The 18,239-nt window shown below is 40.7% G+C and overlaps 2 protein-coding genes across 3 annotated transcripts; one reads left to right on the top strand and one right to left on the bottom strand.

Annotated features, from left to right (window-relative positions):
• Window positions 1–1,115: 1,115 nt before the first annotated feature.
• LOC146712878 (uncharacterized) lies at window positions 1,116–8,219 on the bottom strand. 2 transcript variants are annotated; one of them, XM_085445048.1, is made up of 3 exons: window positions 8,121–8,219; window positions 7,239–7,337; window positions 1,116–3,442 (listed from the first exon to the last, which is right to left on the bottom strand). In XM_085445048.1, the coding sequence occupies exons 2-3, from the start codon at window positions 7,254–7,256 to the stop codon at window positions 2,147–2,149; spliced, it is 1,314 nt and encodes a 437-aa protein (XP_085301174.1). In that variant the 5' UTR covers window positions 7,257–7,337; window positions 8,121–8,219; the 3' UTR covers window positions 1,116–2,146. The 2 variants fall into 2 exon arrangements, with proteins under 2 accessions (XP_085301174.1, XP_085301183.1); XM_085445057.1 differs by lacking the exon at window positions 8,121–8,219 and adding an exon at window positions 7,439–7,787.
• A 2,096-nt stretch (window positions 8,220–10,315) lies between these two features.
• Window positions 10,316–17,881, top strand: cnga1b (cyclic nucleotide gated channel subunit alpha 1b). The gene is made up of 15 exons (XM_085445014.1): window positions 10,316–11,014; window positions 12,148–12,276; window positions 12,781–12,846; window positions 12,934–12,996; window positions 13,102–13,224; window positions 13,355–13,459; window positions 13,658–13,764; window positions 13,868–14,042; window positions 14,367–14,503; window positions 14,596–14,768; window positions 15,062–15,187; window positions 15,452–15,604; window positions 15,695–15,926; window positions 16,509–16,684; window positions 16,773–17,881. The coding sequence occupies exons 2-15, from the start codon at window positions 12,167–12,169 to the stop codon at window positions 17,001–17,003; spliced, it is 1,977 nt and encodes a 658-aa protein (XP_085301140.1). The 5' UTR covers window positions 10,316–11,014; window positions 12,148–12,166; the 3' UTR covers window positions 17,004–17,881.
• The last annotated feature ends 358 nt before the right edge of the window (window positions 17,882–18,239 follow it).

The raw sequence follows: 18,239 nt of genomic DNA, 5'->3' as shown, positions 1-18,239 counted from the left end.
ACCTTTGAATGACCTATAAAATAAAGTTTAATATCTCAGAAACTGTAGCAGCACAAACGCTCATTTTACCTGCACAAATCTGCACAAACGTAGCACTAACCGCTCCGCCTATTTGCCTTTACGTTTCAAGTGGCTGGGGGGTCAGCTTCACTCTGCTCAGATTTTTCAAACTCGAGGGGTACAAAATGCAACACAAAAACTGACACGCGTGGTTTTATTCGCGAGCCAAACGCGTTTTTGCGACGCAAATCTGCTTGCAAATTTTCACGGGACCCGCAAGCACGGCTCATCACGCTCCTACATTTACTTTACATGTAAACAAAACACAAGAAACAAAAGATGCTGGGGGTTGGGTTTGAGGTTATGACTATTGTTGTCATTATTTTTGTGCCTCAATAATGCTATGCTTTTTATTAAAAAGTGTTATAAAGTTATATAGTGTAGTATTAAGTGGACACAGCCTGAAAAATAAAGGCATGAGACCACGTGTCCTTGAGAAGTAGAAAGCTGCAGACTCTCGCTCATGCTTGCCTGGGAAAATATAGATAAGAGGGAACATTGTCTGTGGAAATTTACTGGAAAGCTGTTGTTTAGACTAAAATGAGAGAGCTTCTCTAATAAAACTGTTAGGGGCACACCACAATTTTCAGATCCGCGGCAGCGTGTCATGCAGGACGCATCTCCCTTCTAGAAGTAATAAAGTCTTAAATGGTCTACTGACCAGTGTTTTGTCTTCTATTGGATGCCTCTGAGGAATCAAAAGAACTCGGTAAAGTGTTGATATTTATACTATCTCAGCAGAAGTTTTCTACTTATGCCAAAACATTTCTTCCTGTTAAAAGGGAGTTTTTCCTTCCCGCAGTGTTTTACCTTTACAATATAAAAAACTGACTGGAATAAAATGCTTTGGTCACACATCTGAACGTTGTGTGGACACACGAGGGGAAAGGATGTCGCGGTTTTCCAAGATCACATCAGAAGGCCTCATGCTTTTAATGATAAGTTATCTCAATGTCATAGATCTGAATTCTAGACGATTCTATGAGCAAGAAACAATGCCCTTACACCGAGTTACAGAAATGTTTGTTCAGAAGAAATAAGAGTCCAAGCATTCCTGAACATAGTATTTGTTTATTTATATTTAGGAGATTCACTGAAAACAGATGAACAGATGGGATACAAAGAAAGTGAGTGGGAGGGGTCACCCATCCTTCTACTCACTGATCAATAAATACTTTTTATTTATGCAAGAAACAAACAGCATTGTAACAGTGCATGTTAGAAATGACTGGACAGCAGCCAATAAGGAAAAAACTTAAACGCAAGATCCTAAAATTATTATTATTATTATCAACATTGCTGTAAGTTAACAAAACCCTGACAAACATCAGCAGTCAGTATTTTCACGTCACTGACAGCAGAAGTTAGGTCCTCTCTGAGTCCTAATGACAAATCAAATCATTTTCAGTAACTGTATCAACAACAAACACTTCGGTCGGCCATGTTTGGACCTCCAAAAACAGTTTAAACAAACACATCAGTTTGTGTAAAACTTTGTTAACATCAAAGTAACTTTACAAAGTCTGCAACATCTGCAACTTTAGCTGCCTCAAAACGAAGTTCTATTGATGCAACAGAAACACAATAATGATATAGGCCTGAACGATGTGCCTAAAACAACTCGCATCCATGTTTCAAAGAAAAGTACATAGCAAGTGTCATATAATGAAAACCTCAAGAAAATGATGTTTCTGTCACAACAAAACTCACAGTAATAAACAAATAAAATATTCTTAGAAAGACAAACTGCTTCATTTAAAAGAAATCTGTTGGTTCAAACAAACCTGCCATTTTTAACAATCGTATGTATGACATATAAAAGACAGCACTTTGGAAAGCTGTAGTTAAGTAATTATAGATCGATGTATAATGATATTTATAGAATTAATTCGTTTTTTAATGAAATAAAGCACCCAACAACAAAAACATCTTTTAAAACAAGCAAACAGGAAAGACGAAGTATGTTGACATAACAACTGCATAATGAAGGTTTGTTTACAGCGTTTTTACACTTTCAGGTTGTATTTTCAGTGAGAGTACAGCAGTGACTTTGTATTCCTTCAAATCTTTTTCTGCAAAGTTCACATTATTGCTGTTTCTGTCGGTGGATCCTTTTATGATAATTTAATGCACTGTGAGAAGTGAAGACCTTCCCGCACTGCTCGCAGGAGAAAAGCATGTCTTTTGTGTGGCGGTTCCTGTGCACCTTTAAAGTACCTATTTGAGTGAAACTCTTCCCACACTCCCCACAGCTGTACGGTCTCGTTCCAGTGTGGATGCGTTCATGTACTGTGCGCTTAGTCTGTGAACTAAAAGTCTTGTCGCAGTGTCTGCACTTGTATGGTTTTTCTCCAGTGTGAATACGTGTGTGGTGTCTCAGGTCTTGCCTCAAGGTGAATCTTCTCCCACACTGGTCACATCTGTGTGATTTCTCTCCGGTATGCATAACAACATGCCTTCTAAGGTTAGATGATGAAGAGAAATCTTTACCGCACTCCTCACAGGTGAAAATCATTTCTTTTGTGTGGATGTTCCTGTGCACCTTTAAAGTACCTATTTGAGTGAAACTCTTCCCACACTCCTCACAGCTGTACGGTCTCGTTCCAGTGTGGATGCGTTCATGTACTGTGCACTGAGTCTGTGAACTAAAAGTCTTGTCGCAGTGTCTGCACTTGTATGGTTTTTCTCCAGTGTGAATACGTGTGTGGCGTCTCAGGTTTTCCCTCAAGGTGAATCTTCTCCCACACTGGTCACATCTGTGTGATTTCTCTCCGGTATGCATAACAACATGCCTTCTAAGGTTAGATGATGAAGATAAATCTTTACCGCACTGCTCACAGGAGAAAATCATTTCTTTTGTGTGGATGTTCTTGTGGCGCTTTAAATAATATAGTCGAGTGAAACTCTTCCCACACTCCTCACAGCTGAACGGTTTCACCCCAGTGTGGATGCGCTGGTGATAGACAAGACTCGAAAGCCATGAAAAACTTTTCCCGCACTCACTGCAGCTGTAGGGCTTTTCTCCTGTGTGAACCCTCTGATGATGCTTTAATTCTCCTTGGGTCACAAACCCTTTGTCACATTGCTGACAATGGTGCGGTCTCTCTCCAGTGTGATACCGTTGAATGTGAGTCGATAAGTTTCTCAATGAGATAAATTCACTGCCGCACTCCTGACACATATGTGGTTTTTCTCCACTGTGCGTTTTCTTATGAACATTTAGCGTGCGTACTGTTTTGTATGTTTTCTCACACTGATCACAGCTGTACAGTCTTTCTTCAGTGTGACTTTTTTGATGACTCTTTAGTTGCTTCAGGTTGTGGAAAGCCTTCTGGCATTGCTGACATCTGTGTTTTTTCCGCATTTCTTTGCCGGTCTTGTCCTAATTCAACAGAAAAACAAAAACAGATTATAACTCAGGTACTGGCAACATGGTGACACTTCCAGAAGTCAGCAGGGCTCTAGACTAACTTTTTCCCATGGTTGCACTGGTGCGCCAGCACCATTGGCGGAGCGGGGGGTGGCTTACTGGGCTTAAGCCCGGGTTGTTTTTTCAGAAACCCGGGGTCTTTTGGAGTGTGCGACCAACTGTTCGGGTAACAAAAAAAAAAAATCTCTGCAACTCTCCGTGTGGTCAACAACAGACACACATTTTGCCCCTATCATGGACTAAACGAATCAGAGATAGTCAGGGGCGGGACCTCTCTGATTGGCCATGGTCCAGTTGAAAGTGCAGGTGGAAGAGAGAGGTGAGTAGCTTGAATAAAGCGATATCAATTCATTAACGGATTCCACACAAAGACGTAAACACAGAGTGGACGCATCAGAATCAGCTTTGTCTTTCTTGGCTTTCTCACCCGACGGCCCGTAGACGGACACGCTGTCGGAGCTTAGCGATCCTGATGTGTCCGGTCCACGCTGTGTTTACGTCTTTTTTGCGCTGATTCTGAGCTGCAGGTTTTGCCTCTCTCCAACCAAAATTTGCAGAGCCAGCAGCAAAAGAAGCAGCAAACTGCGCTTCACATTTGATCAATGTCGTCATGAATTCCCTCTGACTTTTGCTGTTTTGCTTCCGCCACGATAAAAATCACACTTCCTGCACAGCTCTCTCTCTGTGTGTACTTCAGGAACAGTTTCCAATCTCAAATCTCTGTTTTCTGCATTATTTGTTTGCTTATTACCCACCAGTCTACTGTTGTTTACAGCGCTGTCTTTTTCTTTTTTCACTTCAATGACCTCGGACAAGAAAGCCTAATTTCTGCTGTTCAATACTGAAGAAATTTAAACTTCTTAAAATTATGCAAAATTGCAGAATATTTTTAAGGTTATCTGCTATAAAAAGCCAGACCAGGAAAATCTCCTTCATGTTTTTCTGTGTTTTATTCTCAGTTACTTTCACACAAAGGCATCTGCTGTGATGTTCACAATTCTGATGAAGTCTCATTATAATATTTCTGACTGTCTGAGGCTAAATTGAATCAAATCAGGACTTTGAGAACCGGAATCGAATGGATTATAGAAATCAGTGATGATACCCAGCCCTATGAGCAGCCTAGGCCTGACAGAAGTGGATGTAGCTGTGGGTAATAAGAAAAGATGAAAAGAACGATTGATAACTTTTTTGTTAAGTTAAGGCCTGATCTGTCTGAAATTCATAGCCAGTGCTCTGACATGGTGCCATCAATCTTTGAATGCTGAAAAAGCACAGTGTATCCAGGAAACACATTATATGCTGTGATAAATGCTCAAGTGTCCCCTCTCCCCACTGCCTTTCAGCAGCATGCAGCAGCAAACAGGTCGTCAGAGGAGCCGAGATGATGATTAAGTTTAACATTTTCTACAATATTGACAAAGCACTTTAAGCACAAGATTGTTAGTTAATAATTTAGAAATTTTATATATTATGCTTTGGATGTTGTTCAATATATTTCTATGCAAATCAAGAGGAATTTCAATACACAGCAGTATATTCACAGTTGAAACCAGATATTTACATAAACTTTAGTGAAAAAACATTAAAAAAAAAACATAAAAACATTTTTTTACTGTTAAACATCAATTTAGAGTAAACTTTTGTTTTAGATAAATAAATATTGAAATATCTTTTGAATTAGTTAAATGTCAGAATAAAGAGAGACAGAGCTTTCTGTTTTTTATCACTTTCATCAAATTTAGGAGTACATATACACTAAGTTTATTGTTAATTAATAAGAAAACTCCAGACGACTCCATTCTGAGCTGAAGAAGCTTCTGATTGGTTAGTAGAGTCCATGTGAGTAAATTGGTGGCACAGCTGTGGATGCATATAAGGCAAAACACAGAGCCTGTTTCTTTGACATGGGAAAATTAAGAGATGTCAACCAAAACACCAGGAAAAGGATTGTGGAGCTCCATAAGTGTGGCTCAAGTTTTGAATACAATTTGGTGCCATTTACAATTAAGAAATACAGATAGTTTCTCTCTTTACTCTTAAAGTTAACAAATATGTTCAGTTCTGGTTGAATTGGGGTTTAGTCCTCGCGTCTTGATACAGCCCTGATTTTGTTCTGCCTTGCTGCTTAATTAAAAACACTAGTTTAAGGTGTCCTGCATATGTGATATATATTTTCTTCTTATATGAAGCTATTCTTTTTCAAACAAAACTCAAAACACGGCCTAACAAACCTTAAACTTCACAGCATGCTTTTTCAATCTTTTGTAATGATGATTAACTAACAATCTTGTGAACACAAAGTTCTTTATTTGGAGCACAGATCTACAAGAAAGATAAGTTACTGAAAAAGTGCTCGAGCTTAAAGTGCTTTGGCAATGTTAAACTTAATCATCATCATCTTTGCTGCTACCTGCCGCTGAAAGGCAGTGAGGAGAGGGGACACTTGGGCAGTGCATTTATCACGACATATAATTTTGTTTTTGGATACGCAGTGCTTTTTCAGCGTTCAAAGCTTAATGGCTCCGTGTCAGAGCACTGGCTATGAATTTCAGACAGATCAGGCCTTAACTTAACGAAAAAGTGATCTTTTCATCCTTACCCAGAGCTACATCCACTTCTGTTGGGTGAGAATCGTTACTGATTTCTATAATCCATTCAATTCAGGTTCACAAGGTCCCGATGCGATTCGGTTCAATTTTAAAATCAGACAGTCAGAAGTATTATAGTTCTGATCATTTATCAGTACTGACACTGTGAGACTTCATCAGAGGTGTGAGCATCACAGCAGATGTCTGTGTGTCAAAGTAACTGAGGACAAAACAAAAAAACATGAAGGAGATTTTCCTGACTTTTTATAGCAGATAACCTTAAAAATATTCTGCAGTAGAACAAAAACTGAAGAAACAGGAAAGGTGAGTAAAAGGTTTCTACTAAACATCTAAAATGCTCGGCTGTGTTTGATCATATATACTTTAAGATCAGTAAATATCCAAATGAAATGCTGTCAAAACAAGTCATCTATGTTTTATTATTCCCAGAAACACTCGTGTCCAAAATGACACCCTTCAGCTAACTGCTGTTTGGAAATCACATTGTTGGCGCAAAATATATTTTATGCTGTCAAACTGTTTCTCTGGCATTTTTCATAGATTTGACTAAAGAAATGAAAACAAATGATGTTTATGGAACATCCCTGTATTACCTCCTTATTTTATGCTTGAATGATTCACAGGCTAGAGTTACACGACTTAAACTGCCATTAGTGTTATTATTTAATTTGTTCTAATCTTTATTTGTCCTGGTTTTAAACTCTTTCCCTGCAGGCACACTGAAAATGGTGTTGGCTATTTTGCCTGGTAAGAGTACTGAGTGTGCAATGTTGTTTAATTAGTGTGTTATTAGTCAGTTATCAGAGACATTACAGAAAGTTTCCCAGATAAAAGTCGAGTGATACTCCTGATTCATTGCTAATCAGTATATGTTACAAACTCTCCATCGTCCAGCCCTACAAACAAGTCTCAGGTCCAGAGCACGCTCCACTGAGAAAAGCTGTTCTGTTATTTATTTCATGTGAAAATACAAATCATGAAGCCACTAATTCTTCAAACTCCAAGTCTAGATTTTGTCTCGCTTCTCTCAGGCTCAGCAAGCAGCAGCGCTTCGTCATGTGGTTTCTTTTCGTACGCTGCCGTGCTTAACTTAGAAAATGCTCCTTTTTTTATTTACAGCAATTATTTCTAGGCACCTTTTCGGGTGAAGCCATCCTGCTGCTTCTGTTCCCTCAGTGGTCCTGACCTCCGCCAACCTTCCTCTCCTCCCCAGGTATGTCACCTCCACCTGTGAGCTGCGAAATAAAAGACGAGACACGGGTTTTGTACATCGTTTAGATGAAACGTTAACATGTGACTGAAGTGCAAAGTTACAACTTTTATTTAAGGCGTTTACTTAAACTGTGACATGAGGCGTCTCTCATTGTCAGAGGCTCAGAAGTCACTGGATAGCTGACAGCAGTCTAATGTTGAGGCGAGGCCTGTTCACCTGGTATGTCATGATACAGGCAGCAGGTAAAAACCCTTTGTACTTGTAGCTGTTCACTGTGGTTTTAAACACCCACAGGTCATTTAATCTGGAACGCATCAGCCGGTGAGTCGGTGAACTTGTAGCTTTGTTAGGGAAACCACAGCCTGTAAGCAGTTAACTGCAGCCAGCTTCTAAAAAACACCAGCTAATGTTCCCGCTCCTCTAAGGGTCAGAGGTCACAGCGGCCCACGCGCGCGCGCACACACACACACACACACACACACACACTCGTTTTCATATCTTAGTGAGGACATCTTATTCACATGATGCTAACTGTAACCCTGACACTAAAACCACATTTTGAGCCTCAAAAATAACTTCAAACTCGTGCGGACAGACACGTTGTCCCCGTTAGTGACTGTTGGTCCCCACAAGTATGTTAGCATGACAATTTTCTCCCCCCGGAGCGCTTTTTCCTTACAAACGCGGCACTATTTAACGCGACAGGTTTTTTTTCTTCCACCAGAGAAATAAAAGAACACGTTTCTCGCCTGAGCTGAGTCTGACGTGTGTGTGTGACCGGGGGGACCGGGGGCGCTGAACTTACCTGCGGCTCAGCGCGAGGATGCTCCGCTGAAGTCGATGGATAGTGTATCCTTCCGCGGGGCTGTGAGGCTTCGGAGCGCGCGTGGAAGTTTGTGTCGATGACGAATTTAGCTACGTTAACGGTCTCGCGAGTTGGTCGTACCACGTGACTCATTTAAGAAACTGAAGATTAAAGACTTTTAATGGAAGGACGGAGAATTAGAGCCGCGGTGATACAACTTATTTTAGGAATAACGTGGTTCTACTGAACTCTTCGTCTGGCTGAGATCGCAGTTTTGTTCACTACGTTTTAGGTAAGTTTATAAAGAGTTTTACAAAAAGATGACCTGAAACAGAAATGTTAGAAAGTTTCTCTCAGAAGTGAAAAATAAATTCTGAAGTCTTTTATTCATGCTCGGGGACATTTCGTCCAAACAGACATTCAAATATACGATTGTTATTTTGTATCCAAAAAAACAGAAGAAAATAGGTCAAAATTATTCAACAGGATTGAAAATCTTTTTTAAAAGCTTGAGAAAAAAACTAGATCAGGGGAAAAAGCCTCTTCTTCCTCTTTTCTTGCCACCATAGCTCAGTGGTTTTGTGTTTTTCTAATGGTGTGAGTATTTCTGACAGCCCCGTATCACAGCTCAATGTGAAATAGCCACAATAAACTGGCTTCATCACAGTGAAATCACACACACATGAAAGCATCACACACACCGACAGCATCCTTTGTCATCATTACTGATGGGACCTGTGCAACAGTGTGAGGGACTGGTGTACATATTTACTGAACGGCTGCCAAAACAGTGGAAGAAGTTCACTTCATGCACATCAGCACTAATCAGAAATGTCAGATAATGTAAAACACAATAAATCAGTAACTGTGGGGTTGTTGTTAAAAACAGTTTCAATGTCAGGTTAAACTTTCAAAAATCTATAAAAGGTCTGCAGGGCAGTGGATCTGTGTCTTTTCGTGGTCTGACACCTGAATGCTGAGCTGCTGTGCTTCACCTTTGCAGTAACACCACATCCAGCTGATCGTGGAACATCAAAGAGGACTTGTTGCAGTGGTTTCAACCTGTCACAGCATCCGAGCTGAATTCTCAACTGCTTTACTCACTGATCACAAATCACTCATTGGTTCAAAGTAGAGCAGTTACAGAAGCATCCAGCAGAGGGCAGCAGATGAGGGGGGAGTCACAGACACAGGATCCACACAGCTCATCACTCCGAGCATGTGTGTGAATGTAAAAGCCCCACAAGGGACAAAGTTTGGAAATTAGCAATAGCCATAAACTCTCTGTTGAAATGACAGAGCAGGTAATACCAGGTCCAGGTTTCCCTCTTTCAAATGTAATTGCAAATTAAACAGGAGCTTTAGGATCATGAGCGCAGGGCGATAAATCCCAGTTTAAAATGAAAAACTGCATCTGCAGCCACGTGTTTCTGGATTGTGGCCACTTTTGGAACAGCAGGAAGTTTATAAGAAATAGTTTATAAACATGGTCCTATTATCAGCTCTCAAATTTTGAGCAAGACTCCAAAGATTTTCTTCAACGTCAAAGTGTTAATGTCAATGTCTTCAATGAATCTGAGGCGACTGGTGCATAAGCGGTTAAAGTGGAATTAAAATAACTGCCTAAAACTGCCGAGGTGCTCGCTGAGGCCAGAAATGGTCTCAGAGGAAGAAGAAGCCGTTCTTCAGGAAGGGAATCGGGGAGAAGAGGCTGAGATGTCCCACCATCCACCATCTAATACCATCTGGAAAGAGCCTGCTTGGCAACAGCTTCGTTTTTCAGCTGTGATCCCAAACACACCGCCAGTGCAGTGAAAGCATGGATAGAAAACACTATCATAGGATTGGCCTCCACTCAACAGTGTGGGATCATCATGATAAAGAAAGGCTGCCAACATCCAAAGAAAAGCTTCAAGAAGCCTGTTACTGAAGACTGTGGTGGAGATTATGTCACACATGTGTTCATTTTCCTAGTGCGATATAAAGGGATGAAGATTCAGCCCTGCAGAGCCGATGGTACTTCACTCACACATGAATTATAGTCTTTGTGTGGTGACAGTAAAGGTAACAGTGCTGCAAACACACACACACACACGGACTAATTCCCAATAAGCCAATCAGAGCTGCCCGCTAAAGGCTGCTGTGTGTTATTAAGGCTACACTGCTGACTCAGGAGGATCAGAGGAAAACCAGCACGGCTCTTTCTAATCTGCTCTTCCTCACTTTTCACTACTGCAATCACTACTTTCACACCACTCCTCACACTCTTTCTGTCCCCTTTTTTCCTCCACCATATTTCATCCTTCTCTTTATTTCCTCCTTCCTGTAATGCTGTTATACATTCTTCTGTTTCTCATTTAGCCGTTTCTTTCCTTTCTAATCGCTTCATTGATTAACTCCTCCTTCTGTGACACATTTCACTTCTTCTCCTTCTTTCCTAGCTTCCTGTTTGTCTAACTTGAACTCCTCCGTTGCATCACATTCACTTTTACATGCTGTTTTACGTCTTTGCTCAACACTGAAACAAATATTAAAGTTGTCGAGGTGGAGTTGTATATTTTCATGTGTAACCACATGGTAGTAGTTTCATTCCCCACCTCTGAGTGCAGGCGTACGTAAGACACACAGTATCATCCCTCCTCTAATCTCTTTATCCTGGTCAGGGTGACTGAGGAGACTCGTCTGCTGGACCCTCCGAACGCTCCACTCCTTCCATCCCTCCGTCCCTTTTCTCCTTTTTTCCTTCTAGACTCTAAACCAGTGAGGATTTAAAGGGTCCCAGCTTCCACAGGAGTGCGTTTATGGGAGGTTACTCCTCTGTTTCCATGGAGATGAGTTTGATGGGCTGCTGGTGGATCTAGGCCACATAACCACAGGTGTTGGATTATCAGCTGGTGAGTAAGGAGATAATGGACTGAGGGTAGAAGGCCGCACATTATGCAAGACATTTTTTAAACATCATACACGTTTTCGTTCAATAGAATTGATAACAATAAAAATGGAAACGTGATGGAACAATGTAGGTTTATTTGGTCCAATGTTGATAGTGGATATGTTGTATACTCATGTGTGTGTGATCTTAATTTACCTGTTGCTTTTGTTTAAACTCTTGGTGACCCCACACTACAGCACAAAAACCTGCGTGTTACCAAAGGGTCTTTATTTACCTGAATCTTCATAAAACGTTACTAATCAGTTCTTAAGAAAGAACCGGTAATAATCTCTAATAAAAACAGTTTATGTTCCCAGGTTCAGGTCCATAAAGCAGCCAGTTTGGCTCCTAGTTAGCCACACATGGCCTACTTAGATGATAAGGTGTCAACAACAAAATCTGTCTTACCCTTATATTGCAAAATATGGCTCATACAGGTGTTGGCACTGCCTCAAAAATGCCATTGAGCTGCCAGCTTTGGATCCTGTGTAGGTCCTATGTGGTTCGACCAGTTAGGGCCAAACAACGCCTGGTAATGAAACGTCTTTCTAAAAACCATCCTTTCCACCCGGGTCTCCTTTAGTCTCATAGTCTTTGTAAAGCTCTAACCGTTAGTAATTATTCATGAAAAGAATGTTTAATAAGCTAAAATAAGACAATTTCGTGTTGTTTAAATACAATTATTTTAATACCATTTTGGGTCAAAGAAAATTTGTCAGACAACTAACTTTGTGCTGCAAACATGGTGCAGCGGGCCTACTAAATGTGGATCACAGAGGGATGCCAGAGGCTAATCAGTTCAGGTACCGATGACCACGTTATTGTCAGGTCTAAAGTTTTTGCAAGGCTTGTATTTCTTTAGGCCCAGGAAGATTTTTAACATCAGCACTGAACAGCTGGGAAAGCAAACTTGTAATGATGTTGCATAAAGACAGTATTTTATGACATCGTGGTACCCGGTTGGACACATCCAAGTGTTCAAATAAAATGCCATCATGCTAAACTCACCGTGGATATGTCCTGACTTTATGACATTCTGTGTTGCAAAGGTTTCACCAAAATTCATTTTTTTCTCCCTTTCTGGACATAAATTAGCCAAAAGAAAAACATCTCCATGGCCAAGGTAGCACCGTTACTCCCACACCAAGTCTCCAGATTAACTCCACCCTCCATAGTTCTACAAGATATGGACGAGGAGCCAGGTGAAGTCGGTGCACAGGACAGGTGAGTATCATACAAATGCGACTCAAAAACTGTAATGAAGGTGATGATTGTGAGCCACCTGTGGGAAGTGTAGTTCAAGTGTGGCTCAGTGGGTCCTCGAAGAGGTTTTCGAATGGGTTTAAAATGATTCAGGGCCTCTTGCTAAATCTGTGTAGGCCATAGGACAGCAGGTTCATGGACTTATCGGGCTTGGGTACCAGCCAATGGCCTACCAGAGTTATATCCAAACAAACAACAAATAGTAACCTGAAAGACATTTGGACCAAAAATGTATTCACAGACAAATTTTCCAACAGGTTCTGGAGTCCTTTAGAGGATTTAGGTGCCCGTGGGCCTCGTGAAGAGACCCTAATGGACCTTTATCGTGATTCAGAGGCCATTAGCAGCTGCTGTAGTGTCTAAAGTTAAAGTTTCATAATTTCTTGAAGAATGACACCAGTTAGTGGCAACTGTTCAGGGTTATTGATGGATGGGAAGGTTAACGGATCATTTTCTTTGTTTCAGAGCCTCCCAAAAAGCTGGACCGGGGTTTCTCTTCAACGTCAATAACAGCAACAACAATGAAGAAGAGTAAGACACGCACACAGACTAAATACACTTACATGTAAAATGTATTGGCATATATAAACTTATCTCTTATATCCTGCTTTCCTGCAGGGAGGAGAAGAAGAAAAAGAAGAAGGAGAAGAAAGAAAAGAAAGAGAAAAAAGAGAAAAAGGAGTAAATTTGAGTCCATATCCAGATATATAGATTTTCACATAAATCTCAATATATTTCAACTTTAATGAACACTGAAAACTGCTTATTTGTAATTATCTCTCCTAGGAAAGAAAAAAAGGAGAAAAAAGAGAAGAAGGAGAAAAAGCAGAAAGAGAAAGAAGAAAAAGAGAAGGAGAAAGAAAAGGAGAAAGAAAAGGAGAAAGAAAAGGAGAAAGCCAAGGAGGCCCCGTATGTTTAGTTGATCTTCTTAAACAGAAACACTGGCTCTGTCTTGAAAAACTGATTTTATGAATGCTTGTGTAAGGCTGAAGTACACATGTGCTGCAAATACAAATTATATTTGGTTATGTGTTTGCAGTCCCAAGGAGATCACAGTGATTGATCCTGCAGGAAACATGTACTACTACTGGCTGGGTGTGATCACTATCCCTGTCATGTACAACTGGACCCTGATTATAGCCAGGTAACATGAAATCCACACTTTCTTACTAACAATGTGTTTGTGTCAGTGCTCTAAAGGCTTTGGTGCCCACAGCATCAGAAGAACAACAGCTTAATATCAACAATAAGTTCCCAGTGCCGTTAAATAAAAGCCAACAATGCCAGAGAGCTTGGTTACTTAAGTAACTACTGTGCTGAATGACATGCATGTCCATTTCAGGGCATGTTTCGAGGAGTTGCAGACTGACTACTTGATCTTTTGGTTCCTCCTGGACTTCCTGGCAGATCTCATCTACCTTGGTGACATGGTCTTCAGAACTAGGACCGGTCTGAACACACACACACAGATTGTTGTAGACGTTAATGTAAGCACACAAATATAATGGTACAAACATGTACAAATTTTGAATGCTTGTTTATGTGATTGCAGGTTACCTGGAGCAGGGTTTGCTGGTGAAGGACGAGCTGAAGTTACGTGAACGGTACATGAAAAGCTTTCAGTTCAAACTGGACCTGGTGTCCATGATTCCCACTGACGTGTTCTACCTTGCCATCGGCGTCACCTACCCCGAGATCCGCCTCAACAAACTCTTCAGGTTTAACAGGTAAACAAGGGTTAATCACTGCTAACCAGTCTTTGGACTAAGTAGGAAGATATTTTTGAATTCCATGAATTTATGAACAACATTTTTTTACAGTTTAACTAAAAGTTGTTGTGATGTTTAACTCAAAGGTACAAATATGAATCTTTTCCTTTTCCTAAAAGTCAGAGATTTGATGATAAAATGAATAAGAATGATTTTCTAAGGATACTGAATACACACATAATGTCACAGAGGTTTTGGACTGTCTAACCCTCACTACTGCTATTCTGCAAACATAACTAAGAATTTCTCAGCAGTGACAAGACTAACCTCCTATCATTTCAGGATGATGGAGTTCTTCCAGCGCACAGAAACCAGGACAAACTACCCCAACTTTCTGCGTATCTCCAACCTCGTCATGTACATCCTCATCATCATCCACTGGAATGCCTGTCTTTACTACTCTTTTTCCAAAGCCATCGGTGGGGTTGTTGGATTCATTCCTTATCTGGATTTAAGCCCCGAGGAAGCCCTGATAAAGGCTGTAACATATTAATCTGTCCTGTCCTTTCAGGTTTCGGTTCTGACAGGTTTGTGTATCCTGACCCGACCGATCCAGAGTTCGGTCGTCTGGTGAGGAAGTATGCCTACAGTATGTACTGGTCCACGTTAACACTCACCACCATTGGAGAAACACCACCACCTGTAGAGAACTCTGAGTACTTCTTCGTCGTCACAGACTTCCTGGTGGGTCCGGCCTAACTTTAGCTTTAGTATATGACTGTGTAGCATGTGGCTAAAAAAGCCCAAGCCTGAGAGCAGATGCGTTGTGGGGGATTTACCTGAAGAGGTTTGGTTGGTTTTGAAAGCTTAAACAGACAGATGGTAAGATGTTAGGCATAATTTGACAATATTTCTTTACTGATACAATACAGAGATTATAAAATAGAAAAATCTGCGTTTGCTTTCATGTTATTTATTTAATACTATATAAAACAACAATAAATAGATGTTTATGGATATCCTGTGCTTTTCTACAGGTGGGTGTGTTGATTTTTGCTACCATTGTCGGTAACGTTGGCTCCATGATCACCAACATGAATGCTGCCAGAGCTGACTTTCAGGCTCGCATTGATGCCATCAAACAGTACATGAGTTTCCGAAAGGTCAGTTAGTCTGTGATTTTTATCATAATGGTCCTTTAATAGTATTTGCGTCTGAAATAAAATATTTTTTTACATCCCATTTGAGTTGCTTCAGCTTGTACATAACACCTGCTTCGCTTTTTTGTCTTTTTTTAATGACAAAAACGACTCTTACTTACCAGAAAACAGATTCTGTATCAATGCACCTGATGATCAGTACACCAGTAATGTAGCCCATCAAAGCACTGCTTGAGCCCTTCCCCCATACTTCTGTTTCCAACCCAGGTAACAAAAGACCTGGAGAAGCGAGTGATCAAGTGGTTTGACTTCCTGTGGACCAATAAGAAAGCAGTAGATGAGAGGGAAGTGTTGAAATACCTCCCTGACAAACTGAGAGCTGAGATCGCCATCAACGTCCACCTGGACACACTGAAGAAGGTCTTTGCACGCTCCTAAGCACCCCTCATAAATACAACAGAAATGTAAAAAGTCTAAGCATGAGGTCTTCTCCTCTGTGTGGTGTGGCAGGTCCGTATCTTTGCGGATTGCGAGGCTGGTCTGTTGGTGGAACTGGTGCTAAAACTACAGCCTCAGGTCTACAGTCCTGGAGACTACATCTGTAAGAAGGGTGATATTGGCAGAGAGATGTACATCATCAAGGAGGGAAAACTAGCTGTCGTTTCTGACGATGGTCTCAAGCAGTTTGTTGTTCTCAGCGACGGAAGCTACTTTGGCGAGATCAGCATTCTTGCTATCAAAGGTAAGCCTTATGACTTTATTAGCAAGCTAATCCTTTCGGTCACAATGGCAGTAACTAATGCTAGAATGATAATGTGCTAATGCTAGAATGATAATGTGCTAATGTTAGAATGATAATGTGCTAATGCTAGAATGATAATGTGCTAATGTTAGAATGATAATGTGCTAATGTTAGAATGATAATGTGCTAATGCTAGAATGATAATGTGCTAATGCTAGAATGATAATGTGCTAATGTTAGAATGATAATGTGCTAATGCTAGAATGATAATGTGCTAATGCTAGAATGATAATGTGCTAATGCTAGAATGATAATGTGCTAATGCTAGAATGATAATGTGCTAATGCTAGAAAACCAAAACCTTTGGACGAACTGTTTAAAAAGATTTTCCCAAATATGTACAAAACTTTAGAATGGGTTTTGCTATTGAGCCAAAGCTGGTTTAATATTTAATAAAAGTACGTTTGTTTCTGCAGAAAACTGGGGAAAAATGAAAATCCCATAAAATGTTATCGATGGATTGGGCGCTGTTTCCTTCTGACTGCTTCTGTTACCTAATCAGCCTCGCGTCTTCTCCAACAGGCAGTAAGGCAGGAAACAGGAGGACAGCTAATATCAGAAGCATCGGTTACTCCGACCTGTTCTGTCTTTCCAAAGACGACCTGATGGAAGCTCTGACAGAATATCCTGATGCTAAAGCTCTGCTCGAGGAGAAAGGAAGGCAGATTCTAATGAAGGATGGGCTGCTGGACCTCGAGGTACAGTCACATTATCTCGTTTAGAAACATTAGCAAACATCTAGTCTACAGAAATAAAAACTTTATTAAAACGAACTCTGTCCTCCAGGTGGCAGCGCAGGGCCCAGACCCCAAAGAGATCGAGGAGAAGGTGGACCGGATGACGAGCACCCTGGACTCCCTGCAGACCCGTTACGCCCGGCTGCTGGCCGAGCACGACGCCACTCACAGCAAGCTCAAACACAGAGTCACCCGGCTGGAGAAGAAGTTGGTGCCCCCACAAGCTGATCCGTCAGGTGAAGCTCCACCCCCAACACCTGAGATAGAGGCAACCAAATAAGAGGAGAAGTAAGGAGAAGACAACAAAGAAGAGGACTGGAGTGTTCGATTTTAGAGCTTGAGTCAGCTCGATGGGTGGAGATCAAGATGTTTGAACCTCAGGTGGAAAGTTGGAGGAGTTTCTGTTAAAGTTTTGAAGACAAATTGGAAAAAAGAGGACAAAATCTGTTTCTTGCATTCAGATTTATGTAACATCCCTTCACATGACATCTTCTAGAGATAAACTTCTCTTCGTAAAGTATCGACCACCTGCTGGATTTGTGATGTCAGCACTTACAACTGGAAGTGGAGCTGACTCCAGATTACACTCAGAGAGCACAAGAAGGACAACTAGGCCTCAAAAGAAACTAATGTGACACCATGTAGTACTGTTTCCATGTTTAAGTTGTAAAACATTGTAACTGTAATGTATATAAATAATGAGCAGTAACTTTTCTGGATGTTACAGAGGTTGTTCATAGTTCAAGCTTTTGCTTTGCAGCAGTGACTCCTAAAGTGCGACGCAGTGCCTCCCAGTGACCCTTGAAAGAACTGCAATGTTCAATTTTGTAATTACAAAAACATTTTTTAAGAGATGATTTAAAAACAGCCATGGGATTTAAATTGCACCTAATATTTTGTCATTTACAGTTCAACTAAAGCAGTGGCTATCACACGGGAAAGGGATTTAAAGCTTTAAGGTGAATTTGGGGTGAGGTACAGATGATTTGAAGATCAGCCCAGTTTGTCCCAGGGAAAAACCCAACATTATTAAATGTGTACATACCAAAAATGGTCATACATATTGGTTTGTGAAGACTTTGCTGTTTTCTACCACAGCATACTATAATCCTTTCTGACTGTAATAAATACTGTCATTTACTAAATAAATATTTTTTATTCATTAAGACTTCAAAGTATCAGCTCCCCCCATAAACACACTGGGAGCATGTTTACTCAGGTCAGAGTGGGAAGTAGGCGCCACACAATCAGAGTTGCCCCCTGCTGGCTATTAGAAAGAATGCAGGTTTAACACTTAAGCGTTGCATCATTTTTCATACTGGGCAGCTGCATCCATCTTCACATATACAGTCTGTGGTTAGCTGCTGCACACCTGAATAAACCCCAGACTCAAAGCATATAATGCTCTCTACATCCATCGCCTTTTTTATGCTGCAACTTGTGCTTTTTAAACTATGCAAAAAATATGAATGATAATTATGTTGAATCTGGAACAAAAAGCTGAAATAAAGATATT

Source organism: Copadichromis virginalis, linkage group LG3 (assembly GCF_057382275.1).
Source record: "Copadichromis virginalis isolate Kocher_CV1m ecotype Utaka linkage group LG3, C_Virginalis_male_GT1.1, whole genome shotgun sequence".
NCBI classification, from domain to species: Eukaryota; Metazoa; Chordata; class Actinopteri; order Cichliformes; family Cichlidae; genus Copadichromis; species Copadichromis virginalis.
Note: the sequence above shows the minus strand (reverse complement) of the source record. Positions and strands in the feature narration are given on the sequence as shown.

Bases quoted from the DNA above. Each gene is read 5' to 3' on its own strand.
- cnga1b (XM_085445014.1), top strand. From the start codon at position 12,167: ATGGCCAAGGTAGCACCGTTACTCCCACACCAAGTCTCCAGATTAACT. The intron at 12,847-12,933 runs GTAAGACACGCA...GCTTTCCTGCAG, and splicing joins AGCAACAACAATGAAGAAGA to GGAGGAGAAGAAGAAAAAGA. The intron at 15,605-15,694 runs GTCTTTGCACGC...GTGGTGTGGCAG, and splicing joins ACCTGGACACACTGAAGAAG to GTCCGTATCTTTGCGGATTG.